Source organism: Molothrus ater, chromosome Z, assembly GCF_012460135.2.
Source record: "Molothrus ater isolate BHLD 08-10-18 breed brown headed cowbird chromosome Z, BPBGC_Mater_1.1, whole genome shotgun sequence".
NCBI lineage: Eukaryota > Metazoa > Chordata > Aves > Passeriformes > Icteridae > Molothrus > Molothrus ater.
Genome location: NC_050511.2, coordinates 38,415,446 through 38,439,323, shown reverse-complemented (window position 1 = coordinate 38,439,323; position 23,878 = coordinate 38,415,446). Strand labels below are relative to the sequence as shown.

Here is a 23,878-nt window from a genome sequence, read left to right as displayed (position 1 = left end):
GGAAATCATATTGTCTGATTTATCTGTAATGTAATCAATTATACAGTTTTGGATTACTTTTTAAGCCAGATTGGAAATAGAATTTGACTTCTTGTCTTCTAGACTTGCATTGAAAGCCATGGCCCATCTGGCTATAGAGGAAATGCCTAAGAGCAGCACTGATGTACAGACTCCTGAAGTCATTGACATACAAGGAATTCTCATTCTAAAGTCTTATTAAATGCAAATAAGAAATAGCACTTACATTTAAAACTTCCTCTGAATAAGATGTAGTTTTTCGTAATACACCTGCTTTCTTTTAGTTGAGCCGAAAAAATCTGGTCCTGTTGAAGCAGATAGAAAGGTCAGAAATAAACCTGTTACTTGACCAGATTTCCGAGATTTCCCCTTGGGTATCCATGCTGTACTTACTCCAACAGATTTACACAAATCATAATTTTTTGCAAAATGTCGTTAATGGTCTCTTCTCAAAAAATAACTGCACTTTGTGTTTTTATGCAGAATATACTTAAGAGAAATAGTTATTTAGAATAAATGATAGATTATTCAGTTTAATCCTGCTCTACTGTTGCTTTGATAGACTCATCCAAGATAGCAAAAACGAGCTCAGTATCATTGCTGGGAAGTCTTAATTAATGTTAGGTTTGAATGGTTTATCTCAGTGAAACCGTCCATCTCCACTGTTCAAAATATAGTGTAGCTATTGATTTTCACATCTGCTTCTGAGGACATTCAGAACCATAAATATTTTGGAAAGAGTGCATTGAGAAGTTTCCAGAAATAAACTGCTTTATTTGCCTCCCCTGGAATTTCTTTGAAACTGTGTCATAAATTCCAGGACAGTTGCTACACAAATACAGTTACTAGCATAAAACTTGTCATCTTGTAATAAAAATCTAGTTCTGTTTATGTGTTGATGTCTAATTTCAGAAGTAGTTGTGCCTTTAATTCAAGCTTCTATATTTTTCCCGATTGATGTGTACAGGAAAATATTGGCTATTTCAGAAAGAAAAGGGGTAAAGGGGTTCAGAGCTTTTGGATCCCTGCTTGGTAAATACAGTATCAGAACCTAAAGCACCTCCTGCCTTTGTGCTGGATTTGTGGACACTAGTTGAGTTCCTGTTTTCCTGGGGCTATGTTACTTAAATCAGTGGAGGGACAAATTCTGCTCCAGAAAACTAATTTCCAGGCTTTCATATAGTCATGTGCCTCATGAGATGGTTGTTACAAACAAAGTTATGGAGTAACTCAACAAATCCCTTATAGCTCATGGAAATCAGCCTTCATTACTTAAAGAGGAGTATCAAAAGAGTTAGCTTAGCTTTTATGAAAAGTATTTTAGTTACTTAGTCCACTTTAGAATCATAGAGTTTGGAATAGACCTATGAGATCATGAAGTCCAATGTTAACACTGCACTGCCATACTGCCACCTAACCACATCTCCTAGTGCCACATCTACACACCTTTTGAAGACTTCCGGGAATGATGATGCCACCACCAATACAGCAGTTGATTTCAATGCCTGACAACCCTGTCAATGAAGACATTTTTCCTAAAATCCCGTCTAAACCTCCCCTGGTGCAACGTGAGACCATGTCTTCTTGTCCTGTCAGCTGTTACTGAGATTGTCACAGAAGAGACCATCCCCTGCCTGGCTACACTCTCCTTTCAGGCACTTGTAGAGAACAATAGTTGTAGAGTGTCCCCTCCTTTTCTCCAGGCCAAACATTCCGAGCTCCCAGAGCTGCCCCTCATAGGGTCTCTGCTTCAGACCTTTCACCAGCTCTGTTGCCCTTCTCTGGACTTGCTCCAGCCCCTCAATGGCTTTCTTGCAGCGAGCAGCCCAGAACTGGACTCAGGATTCAAGGTGTGGCCTCACCAGTGCCTAGAGCAGGGGGCAGTCAGTGCCCTGTCCTCTGGCCACACTATTGATGATAGAGGCCAAGATGCCTTCCTGGCCACCTGGGCACAGCTGGCTCATTGCTGACCAGCCCCCACAGGTCCTTTCTGGCTGGGCAGCTTTCCAGCCTCTCTTGCCCCAGCCTGTAGTGCTGTCTGGGGTTGTTGTGACCAGACTTGACCATACCAAACTTCATACTGCTGGCCTCAGCCCATTGGTCCAGCTGGTCCAGATCCCTCAGTAAAGGCTTTCTACACTTCAGCAAATCAAATCTCCCACCCAACTTGGTTTCATTTGCAAACTGACTGAGGGGCCACTGTAGAGGATCAGATCTAAGCATGTTTCGTCTCAACATTCTGAGTATTGCTACAGGAAAGGTGTGATTGCAGGAGAGAGTCCTGTAGAGCTGGGGCAGTGCTGTTCTGAGCCAAGATCCTGCTCTGCCTTGAGACTCATGCTTAGTCCCCCACCCCCACCTCACTTCCAGGAGAAGGGCTGACTGTGCATGAGTGAACAAAATTGTGTTTTGTCTAGTTTACATAAGAGGCATGCACCAGATGAACTATAAAAGGGAATAAATCAGGTCCCCTCTTTATTTTTTCTCTCATTCTTGTGTTTCTCTGGCTTTCTTTCTCTTTTCTCTCTTTATCCTCTCTTTTTCTTTTGTTTTCTTTGTCTTGATATCCCAGCTCTGGACCATCCATAGAACAAGAACTACCGTGAAGTCTAAGAACTGGAAAATTTGTTTTCTTCCCTTGCTTTGCCTCAGCAAATCATATGCTATTCCATATGCCGTACTGAATTTTTTTGTGGGAGTGGGGAGGAAGTGGACGTATGCTATAGGATCTTGTAGATATGAAGCAGTGTGCTTACACTGATAAAGTTTATGAGTTTACGTCTTTCTGGTAATGCTCATAGGATTATCTGCCTGTTAAAGGTATTAGAAATCTCTCTGCAGCAGTGGATTTTGAATTATCTGCAGTATTACTCAGTATAAATTGCATCAGTACAATAAAGTCACTTGCAAGGTTGTTCAGAGAAGTTGGTCATTGTGAGGGCTTTATAAAAATTCATTAATTCAGTTTCAGGTTGAATGGGATTTTGAATAGCATGCCTTTAATCCTAGGCCGGGGGATGGATTTCTTCTCTTGCAATTACAGCCAAGGTGGTTTCCTTACTTAGTGGCGAGAGAAGTCAAGAAAAAAGTCATTTAGGATACTAGAGTGTGCCTGACTGGAGTTTGTTTTCCAGAATCAGCCATCTTGATTCTGGAAATACAAAAATAAAAGACCTCTTGTTATTTTTCCTTTTGAATGCAGCATTTCTGCTGCAGATCCACTTTCTTGGCTTGTAGAATGTGGTATAAGTGGATTAGACAGTGAGTGGTAATTGATTCACTGCCAGGAATAGCTGATGATTATGCAGATCACCAGTTGTTAATTTTGCTGGGGAAGTGTAGGATCCTTGGCTGATACCATCAGTACAGGAGTACATTTAGTACTGACAATTTTCTCAGCATGTACTTGAATATCTCGTAGGTATTGATCTTGAAATGATTCCTTAAAAGCCATCAGTATCAAATAACTGTTCAATACTGTGGCTCTGTAATATATCATGCCTTTTGATTTTCCAAATGCTTGGGGGATTCATAATGTAATAATGGAACCTGTCACAAGGTTTGAATGTTTGTATTGCTTCCTATATATGTGAGAAAATCTGAAATCTTTTATATTTCTCTATGGTACTTTTCTGAAAGAGTTAGTTTCAGATATTCCTGAGCCCTTCTCTGCTCTCAAGGCTACTCTCAATCCATTCATCCCTGATAATTGATATTGGAGATTGCTCAGTTGAGGTGCTGGATTTTTCACTTGGCCTTGTTGAACTTCGTGAAGTTCGCACAGGCCCGCCCCTCCTTCCTGTGGATGACATCCCTTCCCACAGGGAATCAACTGCACCACGTGTCTTGGTGTCATCTGCAAACTTGCTGTGGGTGCACTCGATCCTACTGTCCCACTCAATCCCATCCCATTGATGAAGACATTAAATATTCCTTACCCTAACAACTCATTTGTCAAGTATGAGTGAAGCATCAGTACTGATTTTTCTTCCAGACAGCTCTCTGTTAATATAGAGTAGTAAAAGAATTATCACTTACAACCAGAATTATATAAGAAATAAATAAGCTTCTTTTTCTCAAGAGAAGGAGAGCTTTCTTTGTGTGTTCTAGAAGATTAAGAAAGCTTTCAAACTGAAAAAGACAAATGCTTTAACTTACTTTAACAAATACCTTTTTTGCATGTAGGGATGTCTCAGGCTTTCCACTGCAACACTGTCAGTAAAATGAAATACATAAGACACAGAGCTGAATTGTAAATATTTTCCATCGTTTATACCTATTTGTCATATATAAATACTTAATAGCTCCTTTCATTTTGACTACAATATCTTCTTGCCTGTGTTTCCCTTGCCCCCTTCTGGCCGCTCAGAGATTTTGTACATTTCAAGAAAAAAAATCTGCAAATTCCTTGCATGGATCTAGTAAATTGAAAATGAAGCAACAAAAAACCCCAAGCAAGTAAATAAGCAAGCAAAACCCCAAAACAGTACCAAACTAAAAACCATCACAGGAAGGTGTTGCAGGACATACGCAGACTCTGATGGTGTATAGTCATTTTGCTTCTCTTTTCTTCTACTGCTTGGTTAACACTGGCTGTTACACAAGGGCGGGGGGGGAAATAATTTCAGAAGTACTCTTCACAAAGAGACCATTCAATTTATTTTATCTTTTGGAAAATTCTGGTTACAGAAAGGGTCACTAGATAATAAATTTGTTAGTGGTACAGGTGAGTATGTGGGATTTTAAGCCACTCCCTCATTTAGCTGTCATTTGGTGCCATGTCAGCCTGCCAAATCCTTTTCAGAGATTTTTATGTTTATTATCACTGGTCAAGCTTTTTGTAAGTCTTTCATTAATCAATCCAACAGACTCTGTACTTTTCAAGCCCTTCCTTACCTCTCGTGAAAGGGGCATCCCAGGTTTGCTGTTGTAACACCTCCTTTATTTTGTTTTTGACTTGCAGTTTGGTCCCTTATCTCATTCTACTTGGCAAACTATCCTGTTTTGTAGGTTCCCTTGATAGTGTTCTGAAAAGAAAATTTAACTTTAGTAATAGTTGCAAAAGACAGTAAAAATATATAAAGGTTATTATTTTTTATTAATGAATTGATTAAGGCCTGATGGGAGATTGTAGAGTTAATAGATTTTAACTTTTGCTTTTGACACCTTTAGAGGCTTGTACATTTTTAGTATCTGCTCTTTTTTTTTCTTAAGAATGCAAAAATTGAATGTAAGTTGAATTGAATGTTTTGCCATAGCATTTTTCCTTCTCTTTTATTTGTGGGAATTCTCTGGACGCCAGTAGAACGGCAGCTGCTCCTGTTGAGGGCTATCTAGGAAAAAAGTTATGAAGGAAAAGACATATTTAGACATTTAACATAACTCCTCAAGGTAGTAAAAGAATCCTGAAGTACAATAAATAAGGTATCCCAAATTCTTACCTATTTTGAGAACAGAATTTTCTTAGACCTCTGGTGTTCTGCTGATTCTTCTCTCTCACATCAATTAAACATGGAACGCATGGATTGAATATATCTAATTCCAGGACTTCTGAAACAGTTGCTTAGGGATGTTCAACAAAAGCATGTATAAATACTTGAGTTTCTGAAAGGAGAAAATAAGTTAATGAGATTTCCTTTTTTTTTTTTTGTCTCAAAAATCTTTCATCATGTTCCTCTTTTTATTGATAAGAATGCACAGAATGAAGCGGCCTAAACCCATGGAAGTCACAGAGGTTTTGTCTGAACTTTCCTTTAATCATGTTTTTAAATGAAGGCCTTTTTCAGTGTATACTAATCCTGACCCTCTGTTACAAAGAATTTTATATACTTAGTGCCATATAAAGTTTATACTTTAAGTGTCAGTGATGCATAAAGCCCTGAAATGAACCCTGGAAAGGGAACATAACTGTTGTTATGTTAGCGTGTAGCAGTCAAGAACAGGAATGAAGCTGTAAAAAATGCAGAGTAGATAGTTTGATGATCAACTTAGAACTATCTCAGCTCAGTTGTGACACCAAGATTAAAAAAAAAAAAAGTGCTCAAGATTTTGCATTTTTGGTTTTCATAATGAGTTTGCTAGGGAAGGTGCTGGAGTGTAAGATCTGTCCAAATGACAGCAGAGCTGTAGTAGGGCTGAAGAACTAGGAAAGCATGAGTACTGTGCTCAGAGTCCCCTGTGCATGCCTGTATACCAAATCTGTTAATCTGACTTGGAATCTATCATCAAAGGATTGCTTAGATTATCATATGATGTATTTAAAAGGCTTTTATGAAACATAAAGCATTTTGTAGTGAAATTGGTAGAGAAGTAAATGTCAAGATAAGATTTTTATCATCATCTTCTCAAAATAATGAGTAAATTAAGCAAAGTACAGTGTGAGACCAGACTCTGAATCCTGGAGCATCTTGAAGAAGTGATATGGAAAAGTAGATGTTAATTACACTCTTGCACTTCTTGATCATGGTACTGATCAAGACTACAGGTGAATGAAATGGCTCTCAGAGAACTGAAACCTAGCTACGGTCTGTGGTTTTGATGTGAATGGTCTCCATTGAGATTGGACAGCTGCTGAAATCTTGTGGCGTGTGTGACCCCACATTTGATTGTAGCAGCTGCAGCATTTTCCTTATGGTTGGTGGGGCTGTCTGCTCTTCTGTATCAGTGGTGTAAAATGGCCACAGCTGATCAAAAGGCCTTACCCCAGGCAGAGTTCAATAGCTGTCCTATCCCTTTACACAGCTTGTGTTAGCCTGGAACTTCATTGCCATTCTGTTGATTTTTCAGAGTTTGCTGTGCCATCTCCTTTCTTCTTCTAAGTGGGAAAGTAATGAAGCGGAAACCAGTACGTTCATATCAGCTCTGGGCTACACGTCAGCAGATTATTATTGTCACTTGGTTAAAAATGTAAGTATTTGGTGTAATTGAGATTTTGACAATAATAAATCACTAGTTTATAAGCACCTACGTGGAGCTGTCATTGTGATAAGGAACATGAACTGAACTTTGTTTATCTTTTCTTACCTCAGTTACTTTTACAACCTTTTAAGGAAAAAAATGAAGTGGGAGATCTCTGGACGAATGAGAAATTTTTATTAGATTACACTATAATAAATATTCATAAAAACAAAATTGCCATTCCCGTTGCGCTATAACAAAAGAAAAACCTATTCTATCATTATTTTTTACCCATTAAGTTAAAATTATATTTATAATTTTTTGTATTAGAATGTAACTTCTGAATGTTTTTTTACTGTATCTGCTGCATTTAAAATGGGAGATGAACCCTAAATGTTAGCTAAAGTCACTTTTTTATTTAAGATATATAAAAGTAATGGGAATAATATTTCATGATATGTTGACTCGAATTAGACAAAGTATGTAAAAATTATTAGTAATGCTCTTCTGCAAGTTATGCCTTTACTCTTGGGGAGGCAGAGCTAAAATGAATATCTTCTTTGTTTTAAAATGTATAAAGTATATAATGTGTAAAATAACATTTTGCAGTATAGTCTGTTCAGTGATTTGGAGAACTTTAATTTGACATCAATAGTTAAAAAACTAAAAAATCAAAATAGATGAACAGAGGAAGTAATTGACCTTTACAGTACATCCTTTACAGTCACACAGAGAACCATGCAACTTATGTCTGCTTATTGTCAGTTAAGGTAATGTATTTACTTTTATTTTATTTTACAGATGGTCGTTTCATTAGTAACAGAACTCAGAGAAAACCAGTACAATGGACTTAACATTCAGGAGAGGTAGGTGTTATCTAAACATAAGTTTGCTATGTTTTGGTCTGGGTCATTACAGTTCAGTGAGAATCATTTTACAGTCTTGGGCAAATAAGGCTTCAGTTGAAAAGTTTTGGATACATATGTTAGATAATTTAAGGCGTGGACAAGCTTGGTAGGCTTGGCTTCTTCATGTAAGTGTTTGTACTTAACCTAGGAGTAGTAGAGGAATTGGAAGGGACCTTGAAAGATCATTTGCTAATGGTGCTGCTCTCACTCTTTGTCCCATGATCATGTCCTTTTGCTGTCTGATTTATGCCTTTCTTGGCTTAACTTGGTTGTTATCCTCCCCTTCCTCTTTGCATCTAGATATTTGGTAAGGAAGATTAAGTGAGCTGGATTTGTTTAGAACTGATTTTAGTATTAAAATTATGGACGCAGTTAATGAGGAGTATCATGAAGTTTCTTTCCATATAGGAACTAAATGCCAACATTTTTAAAAGTAGGGTGAAACAGACTTAGCTGTAAAGCTGGTTGAGACTGTTGGGAAGAAAAATACCTGATTTCTGCTAGGAGAAAGAGAAAACTTTGAACTTAGGTTGATTTTTGAGTGTAGAAATTATGATATGGATGTTTATTCAAGTTCCAGAGACAAAAGTAGTTTGCTTTTAGAGATGTACAGTTTTTCCTTTTTCCACTTAGTGATATTTTAAAAATTCAGATGATAACATCGTTGCAAATTCATTGTACACAGTAGAGTGGATTGTGCACTATTTTCCAAGAACATATTTTGAAGATTATCTAGAACAAAACTATCTTTACAGGGTTTTTCTTCTGAAGTTAGGTAAGAGTAAATTCATCTGCTGAATTTTGCTAATCCTGGATAAGGAATTAGAAACATAATTTTGTAAAGGGAGCTGATTTAGAGTTTCAGGTCTGTGTATCCTGGAAAATACTGCTGCACAATCAGATCATCCCAATAATTACCATTCTTACAAAAATACTTGTAACAAAAGAGCATTTTGAAGTATTTCAGTATAAGAAATGTTAAACAAATATTTAATTAGGTAATTACTCAGAAATGTGCATCTTGGAAAATGTTTCATTTTATTTCTCTCTCTGGTTAAAAAGTGATGATTAGTACCTCATGTCCATACTGCTGAGCAGCCTTCTTAATTCCCTGTCCTCACCAATAGGTCCTGAAGTCCTGTTGGTGACTCCTCAAAGAAAACACTTTCATATTTTTTCAGAGAATGCACTTCTTTTAGTGAATCAGGAGAAATTTGCAGGAACTCAGGGAAGCCTTTTACAAACAATATAGGACAATATTTTAATTTGCTGGAATTCAGTGTTTCATAGTTCTTGGTCTTTGTAAGTATCTTCCTGTCAATGCTACAGTTTCATGTGCTAGAAACAATATATATCTCTGGGAAAGTTGTGACTTCTTTTTGCAAATCTAGTCCCTAGCATTTTAATTTTCTTAAAGTTCCAAAGTTTCTGTATTTTCTTTATGTTCCAGATTCCACTGTCTTTAACCATTTCCAACCATGTAGTTTTAGTGAGAAGATCCAGCAAGTGCTTTGTGTATTAAGGTCCAAAGGGGCTACATTTTTCTTCAGCTATAGATCTGTAAGACAAAAATTTTCCAGCTGAGCACTTGAAGACAGCAGGATTCATAAATTGTTTCTGTTAAGAGGAAAGAAAGGTTAAAAAAGCAACAGGAGGCCTGAAAAGCAGTTAGGTTGTCTCTTCTGGGGCTCCAGGAAACTTGCCTAGGAGCTATGAATCTCTAGTCTTCCTTCACTGGACAGTTAAGTATCTACTAGTAAGGATGTGGTGATGGAGCCATCACAACTGTGTTCAATTCAGAGTTGTGTTGATATCCCTCACATGGTTTGTTTTGAGCACTTAAATATCAAAATTTTATCTGACTTCTTAAAATTCTATGCAAAATAAGAAATGATATGTCAACAGTCATTCTAGTAAATAATTTTTGAGCAGTTAGGTATTCATGTCTTACATTTAATATTCTGTAATTATTAATGCCCTTTTCTTTGCTTAACAGTTTAGAATTTATGACTTTTCTGAAATATGAACGGTGTTTATTTTTTCCCTCAGCATTTCAGCCACTCGTGTGAATGCTATTTCCATTTTCTGTGTGCCTCTCATTACTTTGCCTGATCTAACTCCATTGCTGGAAACGCTCCTTCTTTACCATGGAGGGTCATCAAAAGAAATTCTCAGTTCAGAGTTTCTAGAGGCTGTGAATGAGGCCTTTTTAAAGTAAGTAGCAGGGTTTGTATTGTTTTGCTTTTTCATAAAGACTATAAATTCAATTCAATGTCCTTTTTCTAGGTTTGTGTGCTGAATGCACTGTATACTTTTCTAGTAAGGTATATCCCTTGCAGTTGGATAGCAGAGCTAAGGATGTGGGCCAAAGCCAAATTTTACATTGCTGTAATGCACAAAATGTGGTGTAACAGCTTTAAATATTGACTGTGACTTTGTCTCACCTATTCCCTAAAAAGGAGGTTAAAACCTCCAATAGATTTTAGGAATTTTGTGGAAGTTGTGATTATTTGTTACAGAAATGTCATTTATGTGTCATATAAGTGTATTACCTTTGCTAACTTGATATTTTGGGAGTGATTATAGTTTTTCTGTAAGATAGATCCTTATGTTTGATGTTTTCATAATTCTTTTGGGGTTTTGTTTTTGGTTTTGTTTGGTTGTTTGTTTTTGGTGGGTTTGTTTGTTTGTTTGTTTGTTTGTTTGTTTTGGGGTTTTTTTGTTTTTTTCTTTTTTTTTGGTGAAATTGCTTCTCCAGATTTTAAATTCTCCTGGTTTTCAGCAGATTAGTTTTAATGAGTCTGAAAGAGGAGCAATTTGTGAAATACAGCTCTGCTTGTTTTGCTACCACTAAACCCACTGTTCTGATAAAATTAGTCAATGCATGGAAACCAGCTGAGTGAACCTGAACTCAGCAAGGTTGCCTATGCCATGAAGGGAAAATTCAGGAAAAGCATTTGCATTGAGAATTGCTTTATTCAAGTTGTACCTGAAAGGCCGTATTATAAACATTTTTTTATACTAGAAAATGTCCCTTGTGAACATTTTGTGTCAATTATCCATTTCTCTCCTTTTCTAAGTAGTCTTAATTGCTTCCTCTGTACTCATCATAATTTCTGAGATGTTCTTATGAATATTGTTGTGGTGATCCACTGAGGGCTCCAGACAAAAATAGATAATTCATGGAAAAGTACAATAACTAATCTATGCATGTTACTAGAAGTCGAGGAAAAGGAATTAAAAAGGAGTGTGAATGTGGCAGTTGGTAGTGAAAGATGTGCTCAAAAGCACAGAGCTTTCACCCTTCCACTTGTCCGTATTTTGTGGCTTCTGACTGTTCCTGTTCCATAAGTCTGAAAGACTTTGAGAGCAAGTTCACAGGTTCTGTACAGATGTTTTGTTCTCATATCAGTAAGCTGATGGGCAGTCCATCATGACCATTCTGACACTTCATGTTGTGAGTAAGGCCATTCTTTGGATGGTAGTAAGAGGTTCTTCTGACTGAAAGAAATGTCTCTTTTATTAACTGTTGAGCTACTTACTTATCACAGTGAACAAATATACCTGATTTCACATGGCTTTTGACTAAGTGGCTCTTGCAGGGTCCTCAACAAAAGCGCAGTTTGCAAAAGTTTCCCTGAGAGAGGTACGGGATCACACATGCTTTGCATGATATATTCCATGACTGTCACTGAATTCATGTGGTCTTAATGTGAATGTGCTTGTGTTTTATTTTTTTCCCCTCTCTGACAATTGACTTCTATTTTCCCTTACTCTGTTGAGTTCTGAACATGTCTTCTTTCTGAACACGGGTGGAACCTGCCCCAGAGAGTAGGGCACTTGCAGGGCTCCAAAGAACTCAAAATTGTCCTGGTGGGGACATCTGCAAGTTCAGCTGTGGGAGTATAATCACTACAGTTAACTTCCTGTATGGTTTTTATATCTTATAGTTGCAGCACCTCTGTGTAAGCTTATTAGCGTTCTTTTCCTGACATAATATTTATAACATCTACCATGCTGTCACAAAAACAACAAGAAAGTTGATAGTGGCAAAATCAGCTAATCTCTTGTCATTCTTTATTTACTCTCATGTGTGTGTGCTTTAATAGTAATATTTAATAAAACAGTATCCTGAAATTGAACATTGCTTTACACTTTTGAAATTCTGGGTACTTCAATGTATTTCTTGTCTCCTCATGTATACTTTAAGGTCATTACATAATACTGAATGGAAAAAATACAGGCTTTTAAATGAAATTCAGAATTCTGAGAGCTGATAATGAAACAAATGTATGGCAAAATAAATACATTGAAAATAGATCCTAAAACAGCTTAATATTCTTTCTGCTGGTGTTTTTCTCCTTTTATCAGTAGCTTTAGTTTGCATGTATTCTCTAGCCTAATTTTAGGTTTTTTAATCTTAACTTGATTTAAGACCAAGGCAAATATTTATTTTTATTTATGTATTGTTTTGCTTTGAACCTTTTAATTTGCAACTATCAAAATAGCTACAAAAATATTCTAGGGTGTTTTGTGCTGTGATATCTCTTCTTGAGAGGTTAGTTTAGTATATTTTGATTCATGCTGGTCCACATTGTGCCTTTTCTTTTGTGGTGATACAACACCAATAGCTGAAGTCTTTAGGTGAAGAGATAACTTGTCTTCTTAACTATTTGTCTGTTGTATAGCTCTGGTCAGTGCTGGTGGGCTGAAGACTTCGCTACCTCTAAGTAATTTTTTTCTCTTTGTTTGTTATCTTTTTTTTCCTTTTTGTTGTTGTTGGTTTTGGGTATCTTGCTTATTTCTCTGCAAAGATAGGTAATGCTTTGCTTATACAGCAGAAACCTTCCAGTTCATCTGTCAGTGGCTGTCTGCAGGAACTAATCTGGGTTTGAGGAGAGCACAGGGACAGGACGTTTCTTGAGAGAGGAAGGGAACTCAAGACTTAAACATTCTGTTTCCCTTTGATGGGTTCCCATGTCACCAAATTTCTAGGTTTTAAACACATGTAGTAAAGTTGCATTTGTAGATGATGGTGATTTCCTGTCATTCTTTGCTATTATGATTTGCTATTGAACAGGCTACTGTAAACAAGATCTTCTCTCTCTTTCTTCAGGTTGATCTTTGTGTCTCCTTTTTCCCCAATATATTAAAAAAAAAAACCCAACAAAAAAAGAGAGTAATTTTTTTTGGTCTTCCTTCTAGTTACTCAGGTAAAACAGTGTCTTCCTCTCTAAACCAGGAAGAAGATCTCCCTTCCTGAATCAGCTGTCTTCAGCCTTTGGCTTCGTCACTTACCAAGCCTTGAAAAAGCTACCTTACATCTTTTAGACCAGGTGTTTTCCATTCAGTTGAATTCACTGGAAGAAGTGGCTCGTGTCATAAAAGACTCATTGCTGGTATGTGCAACATATAGTACATTTGATACTGCTTTTTCATGCTTCAGGAGTGACAGTTTTCAAATATGTCAGCGTAGAGACATGCATCAGCACAAATTGCCATTATGGGACATAAAACTTGTTAATTCAAACCAAATCTTGAGTCTTACAAACTTCACTAATTTTTTAGTTTTTACTATGAATTGGTAGAAGAGAAAAAAAAGATCTCATCCAGTGATGAAAAATGGGTAAAGAAACGCAAATTCCAGTGGTGAGGGTGCTGAGTACGTTTCTCTTTCTTAAAAAATAATAAACTCTGGCCAGGAAGGATTTGATTCTGTTTTTACTTCAAACGCTGTGCCCTTTGTCCAGCAGTCTGAACAACTGGAGTCCCTTGTTATGGACTGCTTAGTTACTTGGTTTTGTTTGCAAACCTGAACAAAATTCTTAATGCAAAACATTTGCTAACCTGTAATTAAAATTTGTTTTCAGATGCTGTGTTATGCAGAGCACCAAAAATCTTCCCTATGAGAAAACCTGGCACTGTACTTTTTCCAAAATAATGAGCTAGTTTGCAGCACTAAATGTAAATTTAATTGTTAATTGCAGTGTGAAATAGCATGTGTGCTATGCAGTCAAATTATATGTTTCGTAAAATGACAGAACTAATGGATGGCATATGGTGTTTTATTTTCAGCCTATGAAACTGCTTACAGAGTACGCATTCTAGTGAGGAAAAGAATGCTACCTTTACATATTCTTCCTTTTTAACTGAACCTGGAAATCTTCTGTTTTAGGGATCCGTTACGATACTTGCAAATCTCATAAATGCCTTGGTGTCAGCAGTTCTTCATATGCCAACTGGGGATTTAGGTACTACAGCAAACAAGACTACATAGAAGGCCTATGCATAGTTTTTCTATATCAGATATATTGTAAACTTTATATAGTATCTGGTACTATACCATGTACTGGCTGAGGAAAAAAAAGATATCTAAATCTAGGTTATAAATATAAAATATATTTTTAAAATAGTCAAATACTTGTTTCAAATGTTGGTTTTTGTAATTTAATAAAAATCTTCATCCTTCAGTTTCCTTCACATCCTGGTCTCTGAAAAGAATGGAACATTACTGTGCTAGCACACTTAGATTGTCTTTACTTGCCTCTGCTCCAAAGACTTTGTGGTTTCAAAATAAGATATTCACAAGACCAGTGCAGCAGCTTTGAAAGCTGGTTTAGAGAGGACATCCTGTGGACAAAGAATGGAATGAATGGAGCTGTAAAGAAGAGAGCAGTCGGCAGCTGGATTGATAGGAATTGATAAGAGGCAGAGTGCATATATGGGAGATGGCAAAAGAGGTAAAAACAACTGGATGAGAGGCTTCAGAGAGGCAGTATAGAAGGAAAATAATGTGATCCTGAAATAGTGGTCTAGATGCATAATGGTATTTTGTACAACATGTTCATTTTACTGTAAAGATACTTGTGTGACATTAAATTAGTAAGCACTTTGAATCCACAGTATATGAATTTAGCCTGCCTAAAGGATATTTAAATATTTTTTTAGGAATGTGGATCTGAATTTTTTGGCAGTTGGATTATGGTGTTTTAGGATGTAAGCTCTATTTACCTTATGGATATGGTAATAGTGGAATCACGAGACAAAACTAGATTTCTACTTTCCTACCTAGAAGAAAACCTTTAGAGGACAAATAGTGATGTTAGTGATTTGATTATAGTACATTATAAGAAGGAAACTTCAATCAGTTCTTTCGTAATTTCATTATCAGAGTAACTTACCTAAATCAGGTGTCTTAATACAATAATCATACTGTACATAAACCTCACCGAGATCTAAGGTACACAGATAGTTGTAAGCTACTGTACTTCTCTGATGAAATAAACTTGATATGTACTACTGACATATTTTAATTCCAAGAGTAATTGTTGTGTGATGGTCCACTAACTTATGTTTATATGGCATGCTATTATGTTTGTGGCTAAACTGAAATTAATATTGGAAATTCTGTAGTTACTCAGAAGTAATAAAAACAAGTGAACTGACCATCACAGATGGTTTCTTAGCTTCTTTGAAATTGAGTGGGTTAGTGGATGTCTTCCTTTGTGAAGTAACTTTAGGATTTGTATGTCTGCATTAACGACTAAATGTGCAGTAAATACACATACTAGTATTTTATGTTTTACCAGGAATGGATAGATATGTGTATAGACAGATTTTTAAAACCTATGTATATAAAAAGAGATGTGATTGAATTGGTGTCATTTAGTTTCTGTTTGATTTTGAGATAGCTTTCCAAAGTAGTTTTATTTGTTTCAAAAGTATCTTGCAAGAAAAGTGCAATAGGTTGAGAGGGCTTAAAATTTGTTGTCTTCTTCTTCTTTATAAGCCATCTGTTCTTGCTGCATTTTATTTTCCACCTTGTTAGTGTAGAATGGTAGAATTGTTGGGGTTGAAAAAGACCTCCAAGATCAAGTCCAATCTTTGAGAAAACCACCATGTCAACTAAATCACGACTCTTAAGTGCTATATCCAGTTGTTTTTAGAACATTTCCAGGGATGGTGACTCCAACACCTCCCTGGGCAGCCTGTTGTAATGTTTAACTGACGAAATTATTACTGATCTACACAGAGGTTTACATTCTGTCCTCTTGTCCTGTCACTGGTTGCCTGGGAAAGAGGCTGATCCTCACCTGGCTGCACCCTCCTCTCAGGCAGTTGCAGAGAGTGGTAAGGTCTCCCCTGAGAGAGAGAGGCCTCCTTTTCTCCAGGCTAAACACCCCCAGCTCCCTCAGCTGCTCTTCATAGGGTGTTCCAGACCCTTCACCAGCTCCATTGCCCTTCTCTGAACATGCTCCAGCCCCTCAGTGCCCTTGCAATGAGGTGCTTTGCTAAAGTCTAGGTAGACAATATCCACAAATTTTCTCTCACCCAATAGCAGGTCATCTGGTCATAAAAGGCAATTAGGTTGGTCAGGCAGCCTGTCCCAAATCCCTGTTGGCTGGGCCTGATCTCCTGATTGTCCTGTATGTACAGTGTGATGGTGCACAAGGGGACCTTATCCATAACCTTTCCTGGCACCAAGGTCAGGCTCACAGGCTTGTAGTTCCCTGGGTCCTCCCTTCCACAATTCTTGTAGATGGGTGTCACACTGGCCAACCTTCAGACATCTGAGACCTCAGCCAGGACTAATGATAAATGATGGAGAGCAGCTTAATGAGCACTTCTGCCAGCTCCTTCAGTACCCTTGGGTGGATCCCATCTGAATCCACAGACTTGTGATTGTGTGGCAGAGCAGGTCACTCATAACTTCTCCTGGATTGCAGGGGCTCTGTTCTGCTCCCCATCCCTATCTACCTGCTCAGAGGGGCCTGAGGATAATGGGGCTTTCTATTAAAGACTGTGGTAAGGAAAGCATTAAGTACCCAGCCTTTTCCTCATACCGAACAGGGGATTCTCTTCTCTTCCGTGTCCAGTAAAGGATGGAGATTTTTCTTGGCTCTCCTTTTGTAGTTAAAGTATTTGTAAAAACACTTTCTATAGTCTTTCGCAGCAATGGCCAGATTGAGTTCTAGTTGAGGTTTTGTCTTTCTAGTTTTCTTTCTGTATGGCCTAATGACATCATGAGTTGCCTGCCCCTTCTTCAAAAGGTCATAAGCTCTCCTTTTTTCTCTGAGTTCCCATGCCATCTCATCTATTGGCACATGGAGATGGCCTGCTCCTGTGCCTTTAAAATTTTCTTCTTAAAGGATATCCAGCCTTCCTGGACCCCTTTGTTTTTAAGAACAGTTTCCTGAGGGACTCTCTGAACCAGTGTCCTGAACAGGCCAAAGTCTGCCCTCTGGAAGTCCAAGGTAGAGGTTCTGTTGATCCCTTCCTTACTTCACCAAGAACAGAGAAACTCTGTCATTCCATGGTCGGTCTGCCCAAGATGGTCTCTGACCACCACACGTCCCACAGCCCTTCTCTGTTTGTGAGCAGCAGGTCTGGCAGGGCATTCCCTGGTAGGCTCCCTCAAAAGCTGTGTCTGGAATTTACCTTCCACACACTGCAGGAACCTTCTAGACTGTCTCCTCTCCACTGCTGAGTTTCCAGCAGACATTTGGCAAGGTAAAGTCTCCCACAAGAACAAGGGCCAGTGATCATGAAACATCCACTGGTAGAATATTTCACTTCATCCTGGCTGGGTGGTCTGTGACAGACTCCCAGCAGGATCTCTGCCTTGTTGTCCATCCCTCTGACTGTCACCCACAGGCACCCAGCCTTATCCCCACTGTCCCTGAGCTCTACAGTAAAAATACTCTCCAATGTACAGAGCCAATGAAAGAGGCATTAATGGGGAAGAAAAGAGGAAGGATAGAGAAAATTACTCTTAATGTTGATAGATTCAGGCACTTTTAAAACTTCTGTAAAAATATACTTGTGCTTCAAAAATAAATGTATTCCTCTAAATAAAAACACATTTGGCATTTCCTATAAGAAAAAAGTAACATTTCCTATTTTAAACTGGCAAATATAAAATAAAATTCAGAAATACAAATATACAATTGGAAGATGCAGACAACATTTGAAATACAGCACCGCAGTAGCTTCCTGAAGTTAGATTGCCTTAACTTCTAGAAGTGCCATGTCCAATTAATTGCATGTAAGTCTGAAAATTGAGAGTTACCACCTCAAATCTGTATGACCTTGGTCATGTTTAGTTCCCCATGTGTATTCTTGTGGTTGTTACAGAGGATTCTATGATATAAATAAAAAGCAGATTATTCGGTCTCTTTTTTTTTTCCCATTTACTTGCTTACTGTAGATGCAAATATATTATTCTTGTTTTTTTACTCACTTCTGGCTTTGTGTTATAAGTAAGTTGTTTCAGATTCTGCTTTCTAATAATACAGATACATAAGTGGTACAGTTCTTCAAGACTAGTGTCTGGAAAATGTTATGTTAAAAGTACATTTTTTCTATCATAATACCACACATGCAACTCCAATTCTCTGTGTTTGAATCTTTTTGTTTAGTGTGTATTGTGCTGTCTGTATTGTGCATGTTTTAGAAGTGATTGAACAATACACAGGTTTGATTTCTGTGAAAAGCATTGAATAGTTGCAGACAAGATTATTGAAATGTAAAATGCCTTTTTATTTTGAAAATATAAGGAGATAATGTCAACAAGAAGAAAATTTTATTAAAATCCCCCCTGAAAATGATAATCCCTCTCAAATTCCAGAACTGCTCTTAGCAGCAGCAGAATTGTGCTGCCTGCTCTTGACCTGTTACACAAAGGGCATATTCAAATTGTGGGACAGAATTTTGCATTATCACAGCATGCTTGTTCTTGAATGCTTGCATATCAATTCCATACAGTCCATTGATCAAAATCTTGTGAAATTTGGTAACAGTGGGGTTTGGGCTTGGGTTTTGTTTTTTTTGTTTTTTCCCTTTTGACTACCAGTGATGAAATATCGATCATATTGATTTCAGTACTTTAGATAAAACCCTAGGGGCTATTAACTATGATTTCTTATAGTGGATACGGTTAAATTGCTGCTGTCTGCCAGGAAGACGTGCAGAGTTTTTCATTGTTGTTTACAGCACATTCTGTCAGCTGATCTGTCAGCTGATCCTCTGGTGGACCCTTTCTGGTTTGTATCCAGCCTTTCCTAAGCAACAGTGTGTGAGTTCCTCATCAGAGAAGTGTGCGTGCAAAGGTGGCTAGGAGGGGAGGAATTATGGAATCAATTGGACTGAAAACACACTCTCACTTTCCACTGCTCTCCAGCACCTCAGGATGGTTGGATCTAGCAGCAGCTCTGGAGATACAGCCCAGTCTTCCCACAAACCAAGAAAGAAACAAACAAAACACGAGCACAGAACCAGCCCCCCAGGCAAGGAGCGGCCCGTGCCTCCTGGCAGCCTGGTGCCGGGGGTTCCGTGGCTGCTCCGGCGGGATTTGGGGCGCCGCTCCTCTCTGGAGCAGGAGGTGGCGCCCGTTCCATAGCGCAGAGATGGGGCAAAGCTGCCGCCTCCTCTGCGCAGCACGGCAGCCACAGCTGCGGGGAGGAGCAGCTCTGATAAACAGTCCTTAGTAAGGGTTGTTTGTTTTCTAATGTTATCATGTACGGATCGTACCAAGCAAAGTCCTTGTTCTCCCTGTGTACCATTAAAAAGATATTATTTTAATCGTTATTAGTGTTGTTATAATAATTATTATAGCTTATTTTTATAAACATAATTTATATTTACTATTACAGTGTTATCTTAATTTTCTACTTGGTACTTTTTAGCTTGAAATGAGCGCATACAAGTTTTCAGTAGTGCATTATGCACTTTAAGCTGTATTGAGAAATGAAATTTTATAAATACCATGCTTCCTAAAGTTTATATAATGCATTTTATTAAACATGCTTTACTCTAGGCTGTTCAAGAACTATATTCTTACTAAATCTTCAGGCACTAGCATCAGAGACACTAAGTGAGGATTTGCTTTTCAACTTAGACTTTAACTTAGTACTTTGGGAAATGTATAAGTGGGGTTTTTTCTAGGTGTTGCATAAAAGCCTGAGAGTATGGAATTAGAAAGCAGTTTGTTTACTGCTGCCTGTTTAACATAACAACTTTCTCAAAACAGTCTTTTTTGTGGTAGCATGGTAAAAGGCTTCACTAGTTAAAAAATTGTTTTTGATGCACTAAGACAATTAGCTTGTACTAGCAACACTGAAGTTCACAAAAGAACATTATACTGTGAGAAAATATCTGGGATGAAAATGCATGCAAAACTATTAAAGACAAAGGTGATAAAATCAATTTAATTTGTGGAATTTAATTTTGAAGATGTAGCAAGAATCTCAAAGCACATCCTGAGAGGATTTTCTGCAGAGAGGAAAGAAGAGCTTGTTGGAAATCTACTCCCTGTGTCTAGCCTCTAGCAATTGCATGCAACGACCTGTTCCTTCTGTCTGCCAACTTTAGTATTTGTAGTGATTGTTGTCATAAACAGTTTGGGATCCCAGGTGTTTGCATTTGTCAGCTGTTGAGCCTGCTTGGTCTTGCTATGGAGAATCCTAAGAATTCTAATCTTGAGAAAATCTGAGGGCTTTGTGAGAGTTGATCTTAGAGTTACAGTTTAATAATTGCTGTGTAATAGCATCAATGAGTTAAGCTGTAAATTATGCAATGACAGTTGTGTGAGTTGTTCCTTATTAATACCTAATTTTCTTTCATTTGATTATCAACAGCCACAAGCAGCAAGCCATCCTGCTATTTTCAGAATTGTAAATGAAATTTTCAAGTAAGTTTTGAAATTTCTGTGGGAGGGGCTTCAAATGACCCATTTAAACACGAGGTTTCCTTCAAGAGCAGAAGCAGCAGTATAATCTGCAACATACTATAATTTTAGGGTATCTTTTTCTTTACCTGTATGCTCTAAAGTCCCTTTCTTTGTCGTACACTGAAAATAATGAAAAATGTTAAAAATCTTATCAACTTTAAGTAAAAGTTACCTCATAATAATCATTGGTCCAGTTGACTACAGTGTATTTTAGCCTTTAAAATTTGTAATTTATTTTGTACTTCAGTAGAGATTTGTGGTTGAAATACAGTTTTGAGGTGAAAATTTTAAATGCTGAAATGGCTTGGCCCATGCCAACATGACGGTAGCATTTAGCAAAACCTTTTGCTCTTACTGGTGTAGCCTCTTTTACATTTTGCTTATATACTTTTCAGGATTTGTGTTAGATATGCTCTTAATGGCCTTCAACTATTGATCCACCTATTAATAGTGAGTTTAGTTTTGAATGCATTAGAATTATTTTGAAGCAACCAATATATTGGTTACCATGCAGGGCCTTCAAATCCTTTATACACAGTTTTCAGTTTTCACTTGACTTAATACTTACTAATTTTAAGTAGATCCACTGCCAGGATTATCAGTATTAACAATACCAATACAGCAATTATGTATTTAGTGACTGACATCCTTTGCTCATTGAGTGTTTCCTTTCTTAGGAAAAGAGGGCTCCCAGGTGCATGTGTGTGGGGGCATTTGTGTGTCTGTGTGCACATTCAGGTTTGAGCCAGCACTAACAGAAGAGGCTTGGCTGTAGACACTGTAGACCACTGTATTGTGAGAGTGGAGCCACTTGGGAGCACTGCTCTGGCAGTCCTTTGTTGCTGTGGTCTCTGTGTGTCTGCACACAGAGAGCACTTTCTGAAGAGTTGAGATTAATCACTTTCCCAAAGCAAGATGCATTTAAAAATTGATGAGACTTCAGCAGATGTGTGTTGATGTCTCAGGCTGGGGACTGTATAGTGTGATGGTACATGGAGACAAAATTTGTCCAAGCTTCCTGGCTTATTTAAGGTCATGGTATATGGAATATTTTTTTAAAAAACCACATGACTTCACTACTCTTTTGCATTCCTTCCCCTTTGGTAGACGTAGAAATGGATAAAATGATGTTTCTCAGCTAATGCAGGGCTTCATCCAGCACAGTATTTCCTGGTAAAACTTTGTACTTCTATCAATGTTTCAAATTGTCTTAAAAATGATGTTTTCCTGTTTCTAAGCCTACATTTCTGCTCCCTTTCTTTACTTTGAATTGTTTCTTCTTAGTGTGCTTGTCCCTCTACATTGTTGGTATTAAAACGTTGATGTATTTTAAGAATACTATGCCTCACCTTCTCTTGATACTTACATGAAGCTGTATATGTTAGCTGGTTTTTGCAGACCAATTGGTTTATGCAGCCTTCTGTTTATTTTTGTTCTATTTCTCTATGTCCTTCCAACTATTATCGAGTGGTGTGCAGATGTTAAGTTACTACACCAGTTGTAATCACACGTGAGATTTTAGAGAACTACTGATAAAGAAAATGTACTTTCTTGCTTGGAAACTGTGTTAGGTTTCTATAGCTGGCACAAAATTTCTTTTATATTTGGGGTTAGTGTTCTGTTAGAAGTATGGATCTAAGCATTGTGTTTCTTTCTGTAATAACTTTTCCTGCTATTTGCATGCATGTTGAGATTAATTGTTCTATATGATTTATCACAGTGATACTACTTACTGCTTTTATTTCCCAGTGTTTTCTTGATATGTTTTCTTGCCTTGTGTGGCTATACAGAAGTCCATACACCTAGATTGTCTTGAGTTTCCATGTACTATTTCTTGGTTTTTTTACCAGTGATTATAGTGTAGTATAATCACTTATAGTGTAGTGTAGTTTTGTGACTTTTCTATGTTACAGTAATGTGTTAACTCTTTATATATTTTAGGAGGAATGAAACAATTCTCTAATACTTGTATCTCACTGGCAACTTACTTTGAACAGTTTTTCTCCTTTCTAGTATATGTTTTTCAAATAAGAGAATGAGAATTGCTGCTATGTGCTTTTCTCCACTTGCTCCATTTGCTCAAGGCTGTTTTGCTCTATGGAAGGCAAATTGAAGCACTCACCTTTGTAAACCTCTAGAGTGGCCTATGGGATGCCACAAAACACTATAAAATATGCTTAACTCAATCATGGGAGTAGTTGCTCTGAACACAATAAACTGATCAGATGCCAAATTTGGCTAATAAAGTTGTGTTAGTCTTTTTAATTGTATACTTATTTAGGTAGGATAAATTATGTGTCTGCATGTATATTGTATATATTGTATATATTTACTAAGTGTAATTTATTTGTAGGAGTTGTGTATAAGGTTTGTTTTTTGTTTGTTTTTTTTAACTAAAAATAAAATCTAAAAAGCCTGCAAAGTTAGTATTTCTGTTAGTGGTGTAATGAGCTCAGACACAGTTTGAATCTACGGCATACAAAGAATATACCTTTTTCTTTCATTCAGTTAACAGTGGTGTGTGATGGGCAGACTAATTATCTGATCTGTCATATCTAACTTTTCAATGCATAGGAATGCACTGATGGAAACTGATGGAACTCCAGAAGTTATGACAATTATACAGGTGTTTACACAGCTCTTCCTTCAGGCTTATCAGAATGAAAACAACCAGGTTAGTCAAGATCTCTTTCTTATTTTTCTCCAGTGACAAAATGCAAAATTTCACAAGAAAAAATTCTACTCTTAAGTGAGGTGACTGAATATAAATAATAGCATCCCTCTGTAGCTGCAAAGATATGCCAAACTTCAGTTCAAACATCTTCACCTGAGCATAAAATTATAGCATGAAACCAGCACGTAAGAGCAGTTTACCTAACTTAACCCTCAACTTAACCACTTTCATCAGCCTAAAGTGCTTTTCCCTGGCTCAGTTCCCCTGATGCTGAGGGTTCTGCCTGTAGAGTGAACATGAACATTCGTCTTTGATAAAAAGGAGGAAAAATGCTAGAAGCATTTTTCTTTTGCAGAAGCAGGGTCTTTGACAAGAAATGAAACAGAGATAACAATCCCATTTCTAGTCCCCTAAATATTTATAAGAAGGATATTGAATAGTCATATTTGTCTGTTCAGAAGGTAAAAGACACAGGGTAATACATATTGGGACACAGAATACATACTGGTTTCAGTTCCTGACCCTCAACAGTGGTCTCTCTGAAATTTTCTTTAGTCTAAATTTTCAAATTTTACAGCTTACTCTTTCTTCTTCTGCACAGGTTTTTGTAATGGTCTTACTCAACTGAATTAAATAGAAATAGTTTTGTGCTAA

At 37.3% G+C, this 23,878-nt stretch overlaps 1 protein-coding gene across 1 annotated transcript in view; it reads left to right on the top strand.

The window, feature by feature from the left end:
- The window catches only part of FANCC (FA complementation group C), a 76,680-nt gene that overhangs the window by 39,180 nt on the left and 13,622 nt on the right, over positions 1-23,878 (top strand). The window contains exons 5-10 of the mRNA XM_036403806.2: positions 6,805-6,924; positions 7,717-7,781; positions 9,873-10,037; positions 13,066-13,222; positions 20,459-20,511; positions 23,125-23,224. Coding sequence (XP_036259699.2) covers positions 6,805-6,924; positions 7,717-7,781; positions 9,873-10,037; positions 13,066-13,222; positions 20,459-20,511; positions 23,125-23,224 — 660 coding nt within the window. The remainder of the gene's footprint in view (positions 1-6,804; positions 6,925-7,716; positions 7,782-9,872; positions 10,038-13,065; positions 13,223-20,458; positions 20,512-23,124; positions 23,225-23,878) is intronic.